Source organism: Engystomops pustulosus, chromosome 10, assembly GCF_040894005.1.
Source record: "Engystomops pustulosus chromosome 10, aEngPut4.maternal, whole genome shotgun sequence".
Lineage (NCBI taxonomy): Eukaryota > Metazoa > Chordata > Amphibia > Anura > Leptodactylidae > Engystomops > Engystomops pustulosus.
Genome location: NC_092420.1, coordinates 96,078,036 through 96,099,313, shown reverse-complemented (window position 1 = coordinate 96,099,313; position 21,278 = coordinate 96,078,036). Strand labels below are relative to the sequence as shown.

General features: G+C 46.3%; 2 protein-coding genes across 6 annotated transcripts in view; one reads left to right on the top strand and one right to left on the bottom strand.

Moving 5' to 3' along the window:
- The window catches only part of PATJ (PATJ crumbs cell polarity complex component), a 148,483-nt gene extending 144,275 nt beyond the window's left edge, over nt 1–4,208 (bottom strand). For 2 of the 4 annotated variants that reach the window (XM_072126932.1, XM_072126935.1), the window contains exons 1-3: nt 4,107–4,208; nt 1,150–1,211; nt 895–1,076 (exon numbers count right to left, since the gene is read on the bottom strand). In XM_072126932.1, coding sequence (XP_071983033.1) covers nt 895–1,076; nt 1,150–1,171 — 204 coding nt within the window. In that variant the 5' untranslated portion in view covers nt 1,172–1,211; nt 4,107–4,208. The other 2 variants (XM_072126933.1, XM_072126934.1) reach the window with 2 other exon arrangements.
- Nucleotides 4,209–12,933: 8,725 nt separating this feature from the next.
- On the top strand, nt 12,934–18,941 carry TM2D1 (TM2 domain containing 1). Of its 2 annotated transcripts, none has more exons than XM_072127537.1 (7): nt 12,934–13,104; nt 13,879–13,948; nt 14,275–14,383; nt 14,474–14,565; nt 15,814–15,887; nt 16,849–16,971; nt 17,966–18,941. In XM_072127537.1, the coding sequence occupies exons 1-6, from the start codon at nt 12,991–12,993 to the stop codon at nt 16,957–16,959; spliced, it is 570 nt and encodes a 189-aa protein (XP_071983638.1). In that variant the 5' UTR covers nt 12,934–12,990; the 3' UTR covers nt 16,960–16,971; nt 17,966–18,941. The 2 variants fall into 2 exon arrangements, with proteins under 2 accessions (XP_071983638.1, XP_071983637.1); XM_072127536.1 differs by having other exon boundaries at nt 12,937–13,104; nt 17,758–18,938.
- The last annotated feature ends 2,337 nt before the right edge of the window (nt 18,942–21,278 follow it).

The window sequence follows — 21,278 nt, the reverse complement described above, 5'->3', positions numbered from 1 at the left end:
GCCTGGTCTGGGGTCTGATATTAATACAGGGGCCTGGTCTGGGGGTCTGATATTAATACAGGGGCCTGGTCTGGGGGTCTGATATTAATACAGGGGCCTGGTCTGGGGTCTGATATTAATACAGGGGCCTGGTCTGGGGTCTGATATTAATACAGGGGCCTGGTCTGGGGTCTGATATTAATACAGGGGTCTGGTCTGGGGGTCTGATATTAATACAGGGGCCTGGTCTGGGGGTCTGATATTAATACAGGGGCCTGGTCTGGGGGTCTGATATTAATACAGGGGCCTGGTCTGGGGTCTGATATTAATACAGGGGCCTGGTCTGGGGGTCTGATATTAATACAGGGGCCAGGTCTGCGGGTCTGATATTAATACAGGGGCCAGGTCTGGGGGTCTGATATTAATACAGGGGCCAGGTCTGGGGTCTGATATTAATATAGGGGTCTGGGGGTCTGATATTAATACAGGGGCCTGGTCTGGGGGTCTGATATTAATACAGGGGCCAGGTCTGGGGGTCTGATATTAATACAGGGGCCAGGTCTGGGGGTCTGATATTAATATAGGGGTCTGGTCTGGGGGTCTGATATTAATATAGGGGCCAGGTCTGGGAGTCTGATATTAATACAGGGGCCAGGTCTGGGGGTCTGATATTAATACAGGGGCCTGGTCTGGGGGTCTGATATTAATACAGGGGCCTGGTCTGGGGGTCTGATATTAATACAGGGGCCTGGTCTGGGGTCTGATATTAATACAGGGGACAGGTCTGGGGTCTGATATTAATACAGGGTTCTGATCAGGGATCTGATAATAATATAGGGGTCTGATATTAATAATTAACACCCAGAATTGTGCCATGGGATGGAGGTCTGGCAGATAATGACAGTCGTTGCCCACCTGTTCCTTGAGTTGTTTGATGGACTGCTGCACGGTCAGGATCTGGTTAAACAGCGGGCTGGCCAATGTGTCGCGCAGGATACACAACTTGTCATGGTGCGAGAGCGCCCCCTTGTCTTTCAGTTTCATCTGCAGGCGGTCGGTGATCTGCAGCACTTTCTGCTTGTCCACCGATAACGTGCCTAGAACAAGATCATCATCGATACTGAAGCCTCCATCACACAATGTAACAAGTACGGTAGAAACTGTATTTACCGGTGTCTAGGAATTCCGGCATCTTCACGATAAAGCGTCCGAGTCTTTAAGAAATCTGTCAGCTAAGAAGAAAATTCAATTAAATACATATATGGTTATTCTTTTAGATACTGCCGTTAAATGGGTGGTCGGAAATTCGGAAAACCAAATTTCAAAACTCTGAGCCATCCCGGATTCAGTGGGACATAATCACAGGTGCCCAAGCCATGGGTTCACCCATCAGCACAGAGAAGAGAACTACAAGTTGTCCCGAAACCGTGTTACTCCTTATGTACACACTGCTTTACTGACTGCTGCAAAGTATGTGAACAAACAGGATTTTTGCCAAGCAGATATGTAACACAAAGCTGTGCTAGCAGGTTCAGGAATTTGCATATTTTTGGAAACTGAATGTAGTGACAGTAAGCAGAGATATTGAACATACAAATCCTAAAAATTATATTAACAGTCACATGAAATCAGTGATGTCTCGCAGTTACATTATGTCCTGTGTGAACAAGCGCTAAGGATCAGTCATCCACCACAAGGCAGGAGTCCTGGGAGTAAAGCTCAATGAGGACAGATGGCCGGGAAAGAGGATTATACAGCGGTGACCAAGGAGGGAGACGCTACAGACTGGGCCCTAGGAGAGGAAGGAGTCGTGTTCTAATTATAATCAGATTGTGAATATATAAATAAGATTCCTAAACTGAGGTCAGAAGATCCTACAGAAACTAGTACTCACCTTCTCCGTCATTCCCTTGCAGCCGTGATGTCACCTATTGCTCCCGGCAGTGATGTCACATCGACAGTGTGCACACCCGCAGCAGCTGCAGGTCTCAGAGGCCGGCGATGACTGGTGCCAATGCGGCTGAACAGGACAAGGTGAGTATGTGTTCTTTACTATTTTTAAAACTTTTTAATAGAAAAAGTTTTGTAGAGAGCCCCTTTAAGCATCTCCTTCTCTATAGGATGCTACATGAAGATAGCACATATATACAACTTGCTCTACAACATGCTGCCTGCAGATAACTAATTATTAACACCCTGCTCTATAATATTCCGCCTGCAGATTGTACATAGTGTCATATCTTCTCAGCTCCTCCTGCTCTATAACATGCTACCTGCTGATAAGACACCCTGTACAATCTGCTCAGTTCCTCCTGCTCTATAACATGCTACCTTCCGATAAGACACCATGTACAATCTGCTCAGTTCCTCCTGCTCTATAACATGCTAACGGGACACTATGTACAATCTGCTCAGCATCTCCTGCTCTATAACATGCTGCCTGCCGATAGGACACAATGTACAATCTGCTCAGTTCCTCCTGCTCTATAACATGCTACCCGCCGATAGGACACAATGTACAATCTGCTCAGTTCCTCCTGCTCTATAACATGCTACCCGCAGATAGGACACTATGTACCATCTGCTCAGTTCCTCCTACAGATAGGACACGATGTACAATCTGCTCAGCTTTTCCTGCTTTATAACATGCCACCTGCAGATAGGACACTATGTATAATCTGCTCAGCTCCTCCTGCTCTATAACATGCTGCCTGCAGATAGGACACTATGTACCATCTGCTCAGCTCCTCCTGCTCTATAACATGCTTCCTGCACATGGTACATAGTGTCCTATCTGCAGGTGGCATGTTATAAAGCAGGAGGATCAGAGCAGATTATACAATGTGCCCTATCTGCTCAGATTTTAAGTTTCAATTCCTCAACATTTTGAAGATTTTTAATATTTGCTCACTCATGGGGAACCTGTACGGACTTAATATATTTCACAGCTGAGGCTTTGTTACAACTCTCAGCTGTGAGAAGTATTTGTGTACAATACACTTTCATAATGATTCAGAAAACCTATTTCTGTGACATTAACTCATGAAACAAAATCTGTAAACCTGTACAGACCTAAGACTTTTCACAGCTGAGGGTTTGTTACAACTGTATACTCTCTATACACGTTCTAGTGAGTTTTGAATCCACAGCACAATCTCTCTATTACCCTGATAGTTTGTTACAATGTATCCAGCGTCCACTCAATGGTCTCTACAATTGTAACAAACTCCTGAGCTGTGAGATATACTGTTTCTGTGAGGGGTTTTCAGCCTCTAGATCAGTGATGGCAAACCTTTTAGAGACCGAGTGCCCAAACTACAACCAAGACCCGCTTATTTATCGCAAAGTGCCAACACAGAAATTTAATTTATGATTTATACTCCCTGCTGTGTCACAGTTTTCATTGATACCAGCACCTGAGGCACCAATAAAGCAGAAAATAGTCCCATGTAGAGCTGTCACTTTAAAATACCTCTGTGCACAGCAAGTCCTGGGCTGTCTGGGACTGCAGGAAGATACCTGGAGTCCTCTCTGGTGATGGCCTGAGTGCCCACAGAAAGGGCTCTGAGTGCCACCTCTGGCACCAGTGCCATAGGTTAGCCATCACTGCTCTAGATGTAGACTAGACTGTTCCCATTCACCGACAGCAAGCAGAGATCTTAAGGAATCGAGACACAAAGTCCATTTAGGAAGTCTCAGAACTTTTCCTGATCCGGCTCCCTTTAACATAACCCGTCACCAGTGAATCTCATGACTTCAGCCATCGCCTGGACTTGTTCTCCAGGAAGGTTTCAGGAATCACCGGTTTTAGGATAAAGGAGACATTTGGGGTCACCTGTAGAGACAGTGCTGGCTTCTTACCGCAAACGAGCTGTACCTAAGCTGTAGATCTGGTGCAGTGTATAAGGAATCACTTCCTGTGAGTTATTACAACACACGGAGACCCAGAACATCAGGAAGTGATTCCTTGTACACTGCACCAGAGCTACAGCTTGGGTACAGCTCGTCTGCAGTATCTAAGCTGTAGTTTCCCAGGAGAGCAGGGTGTGGAGGGGTCACCTGACAGCAGAGGGGGCTGCACCTGGCCGGGCGAGGGGGGCAGCACGGTGCCAGGGCTGGGCACATACCTCACTCCCAGCAAATCTCCAATCACTCCCAGATTGTGGCAGCTGCTGCACTTTGGGTCAGGGCTCCTCTTTTTTTTCCCTTCAAGCTTTATTTAAAAGTAACAAAGTGCACAAAGTGACGTCGAGCCCAAAGGTAACAGTGGCTGCAGGTAGAAAGGCGGAAAAACAGGAAATAGAAGAAGGAGCCGGAGCTTCTCCTCCTATTCCCTGGGAATGACTGGAGCATGGAGAGCGGGCGATTAAAGGGGAAGTGCTCGGCGACATCTGATACAGGATATAGACATAGAGTATATAGGGTTAAACCTGTGTATTCCTGTCCTCAATTACCTCGGATCAACCGTCAACAGGTCTGAGGAGGGGGATCTGTGAGAAAGGATCAAGAGTGACATGTTATTGTACGTGCCAGTATTAGGGCACATTCACACAATGCGTTGCTTTGCGTTGTGCGTTGCGTTTTTGACGCATTCCACTGGCTTCAGCCTTGATTACATGATAAGGTTACATTATGTTTCCACTGCATCTGCTAAAACGCAATGTAACCTCAGCATGTAATCAAGACTGAAGCCAGTGGAATAAGTCACAAACGCAATGCACAACGCATCGTGTGAATGCGCCCTTACAGAGTATACACCACAAAGATTTACATCACCCCCTTCAGTACACCCCAAAATAAGTGAAGGCCCAACATCAGGCAGGCTGAATAAAGGTACAGATCCTGCCTGATATAGAATCTAAACTTTGGACTCGCCCTGAACCCCCTGTACGTAGACATTCAGATCAGCGCATTCTGTATACAGACGCCAGACCCCCTCTATAAAGACCTTTATCTAACAAACCCCTGTATACACTGATGTTCAGTCCTGAACCCTGCCATATACAGTCCCCAGATCCCCCACTTTATATATTCAGAACAAAACAAATACCCTAATATACAGACCCACGGTCCAGAACTTCCCTGTGTACATGGCCAGACCTCTCATGGACCTTTAGACCAGAACTCCTATTATACCGACTGTCATTCCACAACAGACCAGATTCCCTGTATACAAACGCTTAGTCCAGAAGCCTCCTGTATACAAACCCTAGACCTTCTCTAGAATTTAGATGCCTCCTGTAAAGACCCCATTTGTATACAGACCCTCATACCAGAACTTCGAGGGATACAAACCACAGCCCCTATAACTATACTGTATACAGACCACTCCACTCCTGTATATAGATCCAAACCTCCTCTGTATTCAGATCAGTAGGCCAGAACCCCCTGTATAAAAGCCCTCCTCTTACAAACACCTGAATACAGACCCCAGACTAGACCCCTTTGCAAACCTCATACCATTACTACACTTATGCAAACCACCACCCCCTATATTCATAACTTTACTGTATATTTCAGACCACACATCTCCTCTATACAGACTCTAAACCACTTTATACTATATTAATAACCCCCTAATATACAGGTTGCCCCTGTATGAAAACTAAAGACCTTTCCAGACTATGATGTCATAAAAATAGTGACAAGCTCCAAATTCTGGCAGATGAGCAATTCCACAAGCTCTCGCATATGCTCTGAGTGAAAGCTGAAGTAAGTTTCTTGTTACAGCAGTGACTCTGAGCACAGTGCAGTGGCTGTGGAGCAGTTTAATGCAGACAGCTTAGAGCACAGCAGTGTGAGGATTCATACACAAATGTATGATGAAACCACTCTCCCTAATACTGACTGGTAAAAAACTGCTGACAGATTCCCTTTAACATAAGTTCAATGTCAGTGAATGGAAACCTTCCCATTTGTGGCCACATTCACTTACATGAGTTGTGATACTGCGCTACAACAATGGATATGGCCACAATCACTGCCTGATACTTGTTCTCATAACTTTGCTACAATTGTATTCACGCTTTGCATATTGGTCTGCAACTTGTTACAATTATTCGTGTATCATTAACCCCCCAAGTGCAGACCCCAGCAAATAAAACTTCAAACATGCTGCAGCGCCTCTTTGATTCCTCCACGACTACAGACAGAATGAATCCGCGCTCTGCAACCGCTGCCACTCCACGAGTTTAAAGAGAATCCCTAATCTCAGCGACGACACGCTGTTCTCTGTCAACATCAGAAGGCAGCGGCGCCGCGGTAAAGCCCAGGTGATAATCGTATATTAAAGAGGAGAACCGACGCGCGGCTTCACAAGATTAAGCGTGATAGATTACAGCAATGGCGCAATGCTGGCAGCGGAGAAGAAATGGAGGAGACAACAAAAATGTCAGAAGGGTCGGGACGGGAAACGGCGCAGTGATGGAGAGGATCTTGTAAATGTTGGGATTTACGACCTATAACCCGATGAGTTACAGCAACGCGTTATCCGGGCAGCGGCTCCGTCCCTGACACTCAGGTGCAGAGTAAATTAAGTTTATGAGCAAAAATAAGCGAGAACTTTCCAGTCACCTCTACTCTCAAAAGTACTTGGTGTAGTGTGTAGGTAGGTGCCACCAGTCCCAGTAACATCCACATGACGCCAGGACATGAGGATCCCAGGGGAACAATGCTCTGACCCCTATGTGACTACACCCCCCATACACAGGGAGCTGCCATGTCCTGTGTGTCCTGACACCTTTCTATCATAGCCAGCAGTGGTCAGAGGTCAGCATGGGTGCTCTGACCCCTCTGTGACTACACCCCCCATACACAGCGAGCTGCCATGTCCTGTGTCCTGACACCTTTCTATCATAGCCAGCAGTGGTCAGGGGTCAGCATGGGCGCTCTGACCCCTCTGTGACTACACCCCCCATACACAGCGAGCTGCCATGTCCTGTGTCCTGACACCTTTCTATCATAGCCAGCAGTGGTCAGCATGGGCGCTCTGACCCCTCTGTGACTACACCCCCCATACACAGCGAGCTGCCATGTCCTGTGTGTCCTGACACCTTTCTATCATAGCCAGCAGTGGTCGGGGGTCAGCATGGGCGCTCTGACCCCTCTGTGACTATACCCCATACACAGGGAGCTGCCATGTCCTGTGTGTCCTGACACCTTTCTATCATAGCCAGCAGTGGTCAGGGATCAGCATGGGGGCTCTGACCCCTTTGTGACTACACCTCCCATACACAGCGAGCTGCCATGTCCTGTGTGTCCTGACACCTTTCTATCATAGCCAGCAGTGGTCAGGGGTCAGCATAGGCGCTCTGACCCCTCTGTGACTACACCCCCCATACACAGCGAGCTGCCATGTCCTGTGTGTCCTGACACCTTTCTATCATAGCCAGCAGTGGTCAGGGGTCAGCATGGGCGCTCTGACCCCTCTGTGACTACACCCCCCATACACAGCGAGCTGCCATGTCCTGTGTCCTGACACCTTTCTATCATAGCCAGCAGTGGTCAGGGGTCAGCATGGGTGCTCTGACCCCTCTGTGACTACATCCCCCATACACAGGGAGCTGCCATGTCCTGTGTGTCCTGACACCTTTCTATCATAGCCAGCAGTGGTCAGGGGTCAGCATGGGCGCTCTGACCCCTCTGTGACTACACCCCCCATACACAGCGAGCTGCCATGTCCTGTGTGTCCTGACACCTTTCTATCATAGCCAGCAGTGGTCAGGGGTCAGCATGGGCGCTCTGACCCCTCTGTGACTACACCCCCCATACACAGCGAGCTGCCATGTCCTGTGTCCTAACACCTTTCTATCATAGCCAGCAGTGGTCAGGGGTCAGCATGGGCGCTCTGACCCCTCTGTGACTACACCCCCCATACACAGCGAGCTGCCATGTCCTGACACCTTTCTATCATAGCCAGCAGTGGTCAGGGGTCAGCATGGGCGCTCGGACCAGCGTGATGATGTAACCATCACATTGGAAGGAATATGTGCAACTGGTCAACTGGTGAACCTTCGCTCTTCACCTATTTACCAACATTCCACCTTCCCCTCCCCCATCCTTATTGCAGCGCTGCAGATGTTTATTTTCCAGCAGCGATCTCGGGGTGAACGTTGTACCGCGTTTAATTTTGATTGAATGGCTGACGCATTATCATTAACTGCTGTCAGGGATAAAGTGCAGCCATATAACTAATTTTATGTTTTATCATCTCCTCGCTGGATATTTCCTGGAAGCTTCTTTTTATGGGCCCTGAAATAAAGATTTTAGATTTAGGGCGCGGTCCCACGTTGCGTTTGCAAACACAGACGCAGACCAAACCGCGCCCACCGGGCGGTCCGCGGTCCAATCGCATCGGCGTTTTCAATAGAAACATAGAGAAACGCCGATGCGATTGGACCGCGGACCGCCCGGTGGGCGCGGTTTGGTCTGCGTCTGCGTTTGCAAACGCAACGTGGGACCGCGCCCTTAGCGGCTGCAGTTTTTGGTTTACCTGATCGCTGGTTCATGGATCTGACCTCTTGTACTTGTAGAATTGGCCTTTGTCTTATATGTGGTTCCTATCGCTATGGGTCTGGTACTGACTGCTTGTGATTTCATCTCGCCAACACGGCGTTACGTGGCCGGTGCTAGAAAGAAGCAGGAGGAAGATAAGTGCCGACAGAAGGTAAGTGGTTGTATCATTTTATCGTGGGCCAAATTAAAAAATAAACAACATTAATAGTTTAACATTTAATAGTATAAAAGTATCAAATCCTGTAGAAGAAACAGACAACTTCCTTATATGTTAGGCCGGCAGCACACGTTGCGTTTTGAACCCTTTTTTGGGTCATTTTTAAGCAGTCCGTTAAAAAACATGCATGTTATTGACCCGTTTTAATCAAAATAATTGGTAAAACTGGTCAAAAACGGATGCGTTTTCAAAAAACACATGTGTTTTTTAACGGACTGCTTAAAAACGGCCCAAAAACGGGTTCAAAACACAATGGGGCAGATTTACTTACCCGGTCCGTTCGCGATCCAGCGGCGCGTTCTCTGCGGTGGATTCAGGTCTGGCCGGGATTCACTAAGGCAGTTCCTCCGCAGTTCCTGCTGCGCTGAAGTTCCCCGGAGGCGCGCTGGAATGCCCTGAAATTCACCGGCCTATACCTGGTGAAGGTAAGTGTAATTTTCGCGACACATTTTTTGTTTTAAATGCGGCGGTTTTTCCGAATCCGTCGGGTTTTCGTTCGGCCACGCCCCCCGATTTCCGTCGCGTGCATGCCAGCGCTGATGCGCCACAATCCGATCGCGTGCGCCAAAATCCCGGGGCAATTCAGGTACAATCGGCGCAAATCGGAAATATTCGGGTAACACGTCGGGAAAACGCGAATCGGACCCTTAGTAAATGACCCCCAACGCGTGCCACCGGCCTAATTGGGAGGGTTGATTTATGGGATCATCTATAACATATTATTCCTGTGCCCCCACAATGAAAGAACCAGCCCCTCATAATCCTCAGGTCAATTAGGATTACCAAAATGATTTATGTTTGCCAAATACCAGAACAATGAGAGAGAATTTTTGAAGGCATTTTTTTCAATTTCTGCAAAGTCAGAAGTTTAAATACACTAAGATTACTATGCATTTGGCACAACCCACATGATGACGTCATGTCTTCGGAAGCTTCTGTTCGGTTTATTGGCAACATCTAAGTTAATTAGAGACACACCTGTGGATGTATTTGAAGGCACACCTGAAACACACTGCTTCTTTGTATAACATGAGAAAGTCTGAGGGTGGGTCCACTATCATCCACACCTGCTTTTGGCTCCAAAAACTGCATCTAAAAAACTGAACGTGTGGACGCACCCTAAAGAAAACATTCAGGATATTAGGAAGACAATTGTGGACTTGCACAAGTCTGGTTAATCCTCGGGTGCAATTTCTAGAAACCTAAATGTGTCTCTCTTATCTCTATAAACAATTATATGATGGGAATTCCCAGCCATCATACTGCTCAGGCAGGAGACGGGTTCTCCCATGGGCAAAGCTGAAAAGGTCAGAGAGCAATAGGCTACAAACACGGCTACACCAGTCAGGACGAAAGGGTCCAAAATCCTACCAACTATTGTGAGAAGCTTGTGGAAGGATCCAGAATGTGTGAACCAAGTCATACAGTGTAAAGACAATGGGACCAAATTCTAATCAAAGGTATGGAAACTTCTGACTTTCTGCAGAAAGTAAAAACAAGCCTTAAAAATGATTTTTCTTACTATTTTGGAATTTGGCAAATATAAATAATGTTGGGTCCTAATTGACCTCAAATGGGAAAGGTTTATTCTGATTTAGTGTCAGAGAGTGAGAAAAACATCAGATGTGTCTTTTTATATAGTGAATGGAAACTTTAGGCATCAGCTTTATATACTAGATATTGCAATATAATTTTATTGCTTATTTTGAGGGGTTTCATATGTAATGAGGGCACAATATCAATTCCAATTTGTAATGAACTCTGCCGCGATTCACTAAGATCCTGCACCCGATATCCTGCATGTGTCGCTTCCCCGCTCAGGTCCCCGGAGTTCACCTTCTTCTTCCTGGTGCATGTAAGTGCATTGTCCATGTGTAATGCGCTATGCGGGGAGTCACTAAGATCGTGCGCCCGATATCCTGCATGTGTCGCTTCCCCGCTCAGGTCCTGGAGTTCACCTTCTTCTTCCCGGTGCATGTAAGTGCATTGTCCGTGTACAATGTGCTGTGCGGGGAGTCACTAAGATTGTGTGCCCGATATCCTGCATGTGTCGCTTCCCCGCTCAGGTCCCCGGAGTTCACCTTCTTCTTCCTGGTGCATGTAAGTGCATTGTCCATGTATAATGCACTGTGCAGGGAGTCGCTAAGATCCTGCGCCCGATATCCTGCATGTGTCGCTTCCCCGTTCAGGTCCCCGGAGTTCACCGTCTTCTTCCTGGTGCATGTAAGTGCATTGTCCTTGTATAATGCGCTGTGCGGGGAGTCACTAAGATCCTGCGCACGATATCCTGCATGTGTCACTTCCCCGCTCAGGTCCCCGGAGTTCACCTTCTTTTTCCTGGTGCATGTAAGTGCATTGTCCGTGTATAATGCGCTGTGCGGGGAGTCACTAAGATCGTGCGCCCGATATCCTGCATGTGTCGCTTCCCCGCTCAGGTCCCCGGAGTTCACCTTCTTCTTTCTGGTGCATGTAAGTGCATTGTCCTTGTATAATGCGCTGTGTGGGGAGTCACTAAGATCCTGCACCCGATATCCTGCATGTGTCGCTTCCCCGCTCAGGTCCCTGGAGTTCCCCTTCTTCCTGGTGTATGTAAGTGCATTGTCCGTGTATAATGCGCTGTGCGGGGAGTCACTAAGATCCTGCGCCCGATATCCTGCATGTGTCGCTTCCCCACTAAGGTCCCAGGAGTTCACCTTCTTCTTCCTGGTGCATGTAAGTGCATTGTCCGTGTATAATGCGCTGTGCGGGGAGTCACTAATATTGTGCGCCCGATATCCTGCATGTGTCACTTCCCCGCTCAGGTCCCCGGAGTTCACCTTCTTCTTCCTGGTGCATGTAAGTGCTTTGTCCGTGTATAATGCGCTGTGCGGGGAGTCACTAAGATCCTACGTCCGATATCCTGCATGTGTCGCTTCCCCGCTCAGGTCGCTGGAGTTCACCTTCTTCTTCCTGGTGCATGTAAGTGCATTGTCCTGCGACACAATTTGTAAGTTAAATTCCGCACTCAGTCCGAATCAATCGGATCACCCGATGACCGCCCCCCAATTTGTGTCACATTAAAGTAGCGCAGCCGCCCAAAAATCTGATCGCGTGCAACACAATCCCCAATTAAATCCCTGTCCTGGCGGCGCTAATCCCAAAAACGTCGGAAAACACAACAAAAGTGCGGCCGCGGGCCCTTAGTAAATAAGCCCCATTATTGTAATTCATTAGGGAGCAGTGTATATAATATGTTATTTTTGATTTGGGGTATTATATGCACATTACTAATTAGATGTGCTGTGATATATCATTCAAGTGTATAATAAATAAGTAATAAAAAAAAAGGTATGATATGAGTTACTATATATAATATCATTTATTGTGGGGGCAGTGAAATGTACATTATTCACAGGGTCCTGTGTGGTTAGTTGTATTGTGAGGAGTACGTATTATTTAGGAGCACAGTGTTGTTATCCAGGTATAATACTGTAAGTGACTGTGGTATGTTTAGGGGCGCAGTGTGGAAATGTGTTGCATAGAATTAAAGATGTCTGGGGGTTATTATAGCAGCGATAACTGCAACACTGGACAGAGCAGAACCTCTGTAAGTTACTAAATCCCTTTTCTACCTCTGTCTGGCCGTGGTCACTGACTGAGCTCCTAATGTGCATGATATATATGTAATCTGCTGTACAACGGTTAGGAATGATTTAGGAGCATCTATTTAGTAACTACCTGTATGCATGGCTCTGACACTGTGGACTGATTCCAGGTTCTATGGGGCGAAGGACGCATCTCCATTGTTGGTTATTCTCTTTTGCTATAACAGAAATCAAATACTTACGTTAAATGGACGCCCTCCCATCATGTATGATAGAGTCGCCCGCACACATACTGACACATTATTGGGTATGTGTCAGTATCACAGCTGCCAGGCTATTGTAAATGGTGGTGGTGGTGGGGGCAGTTATAAATATCACCCTGGGGCTAAAGGGCTCTAAATCCACAACTGAAAATATAGAAAATATATAAATATTTTCAATATAATAATAATAAATAATACCTTAAATATTAATTAAAAAAGGTTAGTTTTGAAAATCTTTGATTACAGAAATTCATAAATAAGTGGCTGTGTGAAATCCTCCTGTCTTGTTCCCTTCTTGCTGCAGTGACAGGTTCTCTCACCTCTTTGCTGTTTTGCCACACACAAGATGGCGCCCGGAAGCCGTCACGTGCGTGTGGTCACATGACCCCTGCGGAGCCTGTGCGACGGGCCGGGTTACATTGCCTCCAGCAAGATGGCGGCTGGCAGGCGCTGGTTATCTCTCATCTCCGGGTTTTGGTTCTGGTTCCTGTGTGCGGCCTCCGACGACGGGATCCAGAAATGTGATGAGCTGAGACTGGGACAATATCCTGCCGTGTGTGTGATACTGGGGGACCACAAGTCCCAGCAATGTCTGTGGTGATAGTGATCTTATCTAATCTTATCCTGTGTGATACTGTCTGCTGAGCTTTGTATCTAATCCTATCCTGTGTGATACTGTCTGCTGAGCTGTGTATCTAATCCTACCCTGTGTGATACTGTCTGCTGAGCTTTGTATCTAATCCTATCCTGTGTGATACTGTCTGCTGAGCTGTGTATCTAATCCTATCCTGTGTGATACTGTCTGCTGAGCTGTGTATCTAATCCTATCCTGTGTGATACTGTCTGCTGAGCTGTGTATCTAATCCTATCCTGTGTGATACTGTCTGCTGAGCTGTGTATCTAATCCTCTCCTGTGTGATACTGTCTTCTGAGCTGTGTATCTAATCCTCTCCTGTGTGATACTGTCTGCTGAACTTTGTATCTAATCCTCTCCTGTGTGATACTGCCTGGCCATGTGTATCTAATCCTATCATGTGTGATACAGTCTGCTGAGCCGTGTATCTGAGCCTAACCTGTGTGATACTGCCTGCTGAGCTGTGTATCTGATCCTAACCTGTGTGATACTGCCTGGCCATGTGTATCTAATCCTATCATGTGTGATACAGTCTGCTGAGCTGTGTATCTGAGCCTATCACATGCTATATACCTAGTGCTGTGTGTATCTGCCCCTCTGTGTGATACAGTCAGGGTGCGCTGCTGTATATACACATTGGGGGGGGGGGACTATTAACCCCTTGTTTTCCTTAATCCTTGTACATATGTGTGTTTGGATCCTGAAATAAACCCTGTGACGCAGGAGCCGGTGCGATGCGCAAACTTCACTGCTAGCGGTGAGTGACGGCTCAGAGGAGCTGCTGGTGCCAGGCCTGGGGGGTCCAATCTTTGCAGGTGAACCATTTGGACAATTCATAGTGTCTGATCCCTGTCGAGCGAAATAAGATGAAATCTCCTCCTAAGTCATGTGACAATGAGCAGGGAAGAGTCAGATTTTGCTTGAGAGATGGGTCAAGTTTAGAGGCTGCAGGAGAAGTGTCACTTCAGACGCCCCCATCTTCAGTTCTATACAATGTAGAACCATCTGCAACAATGTAACCATCATCCCCTAATCCCATTGCCCCCCTGAGACCATGGATAATCCTGTGTTTTGCCCCCGCAGCTCCCTGTTACCCCGCACCGAATATTTCCTGTAAAGATTATGATGGGAACACAACCACATTCAGTGGGAAGGAGATCGGCTTCTACAGACCCTTCCCCTGCCGCAATGTGTAAGTACCGGAGCCTTGTGCACTACAGAGTCCAGCACTGCCCCGGACTGTGTGAGCACGAGCCTTTTACGTATTTTATTATATGCGCAGGAACGGTTATTCCTACAAGGTGGCGGTGGCCCTGTCCTTGTTCCTGGGCTGGTTAGGAGCCGACAGGTTTTACCTGGGGTACCCAGCTCTAGGTAAGTCTCCGCTCTGTGTATTATACACTCAGTGTGTTATGTCTGTATGTCACCCCTTTCTCTATACTCACGGGGGGAGGGGCAGGGCTTTGGAATCATAGACCAACTCCAAAAATATATAATACATTGTTGCAATTAGTCAGAATTTGGGGAGATAATGGAATTTCCTATAAATGTCTGTTTTATTCCTGATTTATGGATGTTGGCTTCTAGTTGAGATGAATGTGTCTGCACATTATGTACATGCTCAGCAGTGAAGCTCCTCCTTTACAGATCGAAGGATCTGTCTGCACTTATCTAAGAACTACTAGAGTGATCAGGAAAACTGGATGAAGGCAGGATTGTACAGTGGGTACGAAAAGTATTCAGATCCCTTTACATTTTTCACTCTTTGATTTTTTGCAGCTAATTGGAAAAATCAAAAAAGGAATTTTTTTGGCTCATTAATGTGCCCTCTGCCCTCATCTTGCCAGAAAAAAAATTATTGGCAGAAAACATTTATGCTAATTTATTAAACAACTGAAATATCACATGGTCATAAGTGTTCGGCCCCTTTGCTGTGACACTCATATATAACTCACATGCTGTTTGTTTCCTTCTGATCCTCCTTGAGATGGTTCTACTCCTTCATTGGAATCCACTTGTTTTTAATTAAACTGATTGGACTTGATTAGAAGAGGCGCACACCTGTCTATATAAGACCTCACAGATCACAGCGCATGTCAGAGCACATGAGAATCAGGTGGTCTAAGGAACTGCCCAAGGAGCTCAGAGGCAGAATCATGGCAAGGCACTGATCTGGCCAAGGCTACAGAAGAATTCTGTTTGGATGACCACATCTATAACTCGAATTTGGCAACAGACTGAATACTTACTTTACCCACTGTATGTTCTCTCTGTATACTGCTTTATTTTTAGTTTGCTTCTCCTCGTGTTTGTAGAGGTTAGTTGCTCTCATAGATATCATATACTCTACATTGAATATGACGGGAAAACTTTCTAACATCTTAAATTCAGAAATGCAGAAACACATTCAGGAGAAAGTACTATAGGTTTAGTCTCCATGTTATGTAGCATCGCTGTACTGTGCAGCATCATGATGAGAAACAATCAGCAAGCATCAGAAAAACTGACGGTAATTTCCACCTACGGACAGTCCAGTAATCATATAGATGAGAGCCGGGGATATAAGTGCGAGCTCTGTGGCTCGGGATGTGATGTCTCTATAATCTGATCTTCCTCTCGCAGGGATGCTGAAGTTTTGCACGGTCGGCTTCTGTGGGATTGGCAGTCTGATAGATTTCATCCTCATCTCCATGCAGGTGAGTGCGGCCTTAGGATTAAAGGGGCTTTCCAAATGAAGGGGTAAGTAGCTGCTGAAACTCATGTCTGGCTGGTCCTATCAGGACGGGAGGATTGGACTTCATGAACATGGTGCACGTGCCCACTGAGCCATGCGTTTAGACAGAGGAGGGCAGTGAATGAACATGATGTCTGCACCTCGGGTCCAATCTGGGACTGGGGGCACAGATTACTATAGTTTTGCAAAAGATGCTCCTTTTTTGGCACAGGTAGAGCATGCTGGGAGTTGTGCTTCTGCTGGAGAGCCACAGATTACAAACTATTACAAGACTTAAGATAAAGAGAGCAGAAATCTCAGATGGTTTCACAGCACAGCGCCGCACATAGTATAGTGGATGTGTGTGGTATTGCAGCTAAAACCTTATCACTTGATAGGGGGTGAGCTCCAGGACCACTTCAACCAGCAATCGGTGCGGGTTCTGGCTATGGGACCTCGCCGATCCTAAACTCCCTAGAATATTTCCTACTTTCCTGCGCCATCAGCAACACAAATTCCAACATAAAATATGCCAAAGTGTTTATAGCATTTCCTATTTTCACGTCTCCTCTGCGAGACGACCACTGACCATCCTGGTGACTATACCACCCCCCCCCCCCCCCCCCCCAGACAAGAGAGGAGGAGGAGGGTTGCATTTTCTAAATTACCTACTTTCTTCTTGTAAATTATGTGCATCTCTGCTTGCTTTCAAGTGTAAATTCTTGAAAACCTGCCCTGTAATGTTCCAATGTTGCAGAGGTCTTGCCCCCTTGGCTTTTATTCACTGAATGTATATATATGTATATATTGCTGCAGCTTTGTATGTGACTAGAGAATTGCATAATTTAGGATCCAGACAAGATAAACACATTCTCGGATTCACACTGATACAAGTCTTATATCTTTACTGTAAAGCTACAATGTATCTCCTTGTTCTATTGCAGATTGTCGGCCCTTCTGATGGCTCCAGTTATATCATAGATTATTACGGGGCGCGGCTCATCCACCTGACCATCAATAACGAGACGTTCAGAGAGTCGCAGCTCTACCCATAATCCTCCTGTAAGGTGAGATTCCCGGGAACCGGATGTACTAATACCGCATGGAGCGGCAAGAGGTCAAAAACTTCCTCCTAAAACTGAAATAATTTTGGACATCACCAGAACATATGACACCGCTCTGCCCTCTGCTCGTGACATTTCAAACAACTATAACTTTCCCTATAGGATATTTTATACATCCTTCCTGGTGTCCTAAGGATAATGAGATGCTGAGTGATTCTGTGAGTCCAACACAAACTTCCACCATTCCTCCCCTTGATCCCCAAACTCCTGATTTGGTTTTTCTACCGCCCTAAATGTAACTTTTGGAGTATTTTCGCATGTTAATACTTCATATATACAGGCGGTCCCCTACTTAAGGACACACGACTTACAGACGACCCCTAGTTACAGACAGACCTCTCTGCCCCCTGTGACCTCTGGTGAAGTCTCTGGATGTTACTATAGTCCCAGACTGCAATGATCAGCTGTAAGGTGTCTGTAATGAAGCTTTATTGTTCATCCTTGGTCCAATTACAGCAACAAATTTTGAAACTCCAATTGTCACTGGGGCAAAAAACAAATTCTTGTCTGGATCTACAATTATAAAATATACAGTTTCGACTTACATACAAATTCAACTTAAGAACAAACCTATGGAACCTATCTTGTACGTAACCCAGGGACTGCTTGTATTTTAACACTGATAAATTTGATAAATCTTGATTCCCCCTCCCCCAAATTTTAACTATTTTTAAATTATTAATTCTTCAATTCGAAAATCAAAATTCACATAAATCTTCTATATTGTAGAACGTTCCGGAACCGGCTCCTTCACCAGAAACTACTGAAAACTTTCCTCGGTTATAAGATATCAGAGACTTTTCTAACATCACCCAAGGTCTTTGCTGAGGAGATCCACTAGGAAATGACCCGCTTCTAGGAGTTAATGATTGTGGGTGATATCTCGGAGCTGGACGACTGATTATTCTTGTTTTATTCTTTATTTATTTTTATATAGTGCCTACAGATTCTGCAGCGCTGCACATAGCAAACCAAATTGGTCCCTGTCCCCAATGGGGCTCACAATTTAAACAATCTACCTGTATGTTTTGGGGTGTGGAAGGAAACCGGAGGACCTGGAGGAAACCCACGCAAACACAGAGAGAACATACAAACTCTTTGCAGATGTTGACCCTGGGACTTGAACCCAGGACCCCAGCGCTGCAAGGCTGTAGTGCTACCCACTGATCCACAGTGCTGCCCTAATAACATGTAAGGACGTCTGTACGTTTAATGTATGTCGGAGCTGATCGCATTATCCGGACACTTGTCCCGCTCTGCCCATGGGTCCTCCGTCTCGCCCCAGGCTGCCCATGGGTCCTCCGCCTCGCCCCGCTCTGCCCGTGGGTCCTCCGCCTCGCCCCGCTCTGCCCGTGGGTCCTCCGCCTCGCCCCGGTCTGCCCAGGGGTCCTCCGCCTCGCCCCGGTCTGCCCAGGGGTCCTCCGCCTCGCCCCGATCCTGGCTCCATCCAGCACATGGCCGTGTTGTGAGAGGTAAATATAGTTCCCCGCACTCGCCCGCCTGGGAACAGAACATTGCTTTTTAATCTATCATAGTGTTATCAGCATCTGCCAAGAAGCGAGACGCTGAAACATAAGGAATGAATTAGGTTTCCGGACTATTTGTGTTGCTGCAGCTAAATAACTTTCCACCATTAGATTTCGGGAGAACATTGTATCGATCGGGATTGTTCTGCAGCTCTGATAGATTCCCGGGAACTTTCCTCCTCTCACTCGTTGCGCTGACGGTCACTTGTTGTTGGGCTGGAACCTGCACTGAATATCTGGACGGGAGGATTTGTGCTGTATATATTGTATTTTAAGAGGTGTTTTTTGTATATATCCTGAATTTGTTGATACAATGTACAGAGCGATGGCAATAAAATGTATTTATAACCCGAATTGAGGGAAGGGGGTCACAAACTTTTTAGTTCCTGCTAGAAGGACCCTGCACGTGTTCCTTCATACTGACTGTTTCCGATGTCCCTGGCTCAACCTGACTTTGTCCCGTAAATGACAACTCTACGATCGGTCCCCTGGGGCTTCCCTTGCCCATTGACCATCTGTCTCAATCATGCAACTCCGTTCAAGAGGTAGCGACCTGGTGCTCCCCTGCAACCATGTCCAATCCCCTATTTAGGGGTTAAAGGTTGTAAACCATGGAAGATCTTTATAAAACGTATTTGGAAGTAGCTCAAAGCCAAACCTGTGAGGTGACCACAGGGTGTCCAGCACCCACTGCACGACCCCCCCCCCAATATTTATATTAAAATCATATGTAACAGGTAAATTACCCAATATTTATTTTTTTTCTGAGGTGTAACAGGAATTATACTCACTAGATTATTCTCCATTAGACTTGCCTTCCTTGAATTCCTTCATTTATGTGAAATCTAACCCATTAACCTATAAAAAAAAAAAAAAACTCCTGCAAAGTCATGTGACAATGAGCAGAGTCATATTTTACCTGTGGAGAGTCAAGTTTAGAGGCTGGAAGAGGAAAGTCATTTCAGACACCCCTGTATCTGATCTATAGCAGCTTGAAAAATGCTTCTGGTTTCCTAATAAAGTTATGAATCTTCTCTTTCAGAACACATCAGACTTGTGCAACAGGGAATACAGAACCGCAGATTCAGGCAGTTACAAAATAAAGGAGGGGATCAGATTTTTAGTTTCAACTCCCATTGCCATTTTTCCAACTCCCTGCATCTCTGGTCTTGTAACTCCCAGAAGCACAATCCTTATGCGTTCTGTAAGATGAGATTCTTATCTTTAATATGACACTAGCAACATGTTTCTAGGTGCTATAAACCCGGATGTAGGGGCATCTAGAGTTCCACTCCTCCTGCAGCCTCCTAATGTGACTCATCTCGGGTATAATCAGAATTTTTTTTTTTTTTGTGCTCATTTCCATATGGTTAAGGAGAAGGGTTTTTTAAATAGGGAAATGGGTGAGATTTTACTTAAAAGGAGATTTATCCTTGAAGCAGAATCGGTATCTTAAAGGAACACTCCAGTGACGACCGATTCCTTGTACCTGCAGCCCCAGTATAAGGCATAATTCGAGGAATTTGTTGTGACTGGAGTGTTCCTTTAAGATCACTAGTGCTGTTTAGCCCCCCTTGATTACACTGCAGTGCCACTTCCTACCATTGGGGGCACTCTCGTTCCCTGCCAGAACGCACTGCAGCTGGAGGCTCGAGTTCTTACGGCTACATTTAGATATTTAATTTCGCATAGTGGTTTGAGAAGATTCCGTGGAAGATGAGGAATACTTTCATCATGTCAAACTTTGAGTGGTGCAGCTCGGCAGGCCATGAAATATTAAGCACGTGATATACGGTGCCAAGCGGGCCGTGAGCTGGTACTGCACAACTTGTTATACACGTATGGATTCCCATCTATACATTGCTGATCCCTATGGGCATCATTAGGTGTATAGTGCTATCTGGGGGTTCCCGTTATCTGACCCCTTCGCAGGAGGTGACAATGGTCCTGGTGTCCCGGATTCCTCCCCATAGTGACCCGTTAGACTGTAGGTAATGTGATTTGTCTATCATAACCCGGGGGGTGTTGTGTAACCCGCGGCTGCTCCTCCGTCTGTCCATAAGTTTTGAGATTTCCCGATTTCACCCCCCTCTCACGTCTGCCGGATAGTTCACAACTTGGAAAACTTTCACCCTATTTAATGATAATTCTACAAGATGAGCTAAAGATTTGTTATTTAAAAAAAACAAAAAAAAAAATTCCAGGCCTGATATTATGTTTCTTAATGGAGAGGTGGAGTCTAAGGAATCTTCATGTTCCTCCCTCTTAAAGGGATCACCCCATGTTTTAATCAATCCCGTTCCCTTGTCCCTTCGCTATCCAGTGGCCGTACTTGGAAGAAGGACCGACCCCTGTGATAATGGAGTTGTCCTTTAAAAATCTCATCACTTTACCCACAGGACACGGAGCCTCACAAACTACTGCAACTTCCTGTTCTGTAGAGATCACTTCTCAACAACTCATTATCACAGGCAGGTTTACAAATAAGAGGTCACCCCCTCTGCCCTGGCCACAGAGCATGCCCACAATTCTGTCCCATATACACCCATAGGTGATGTCACAGCCCACTTGCTCTCCACTGGTGACAAAGCATGCCCACAATTCTGTCCCATATACACCCATAGGTGATGTCACAGCCCACTTACTCTCCACTGGTGACAGAGCATGCCCACAATTCTGTCCCATATACATCCATAGGTGATGTCACAGCCCACTTACTCTCCA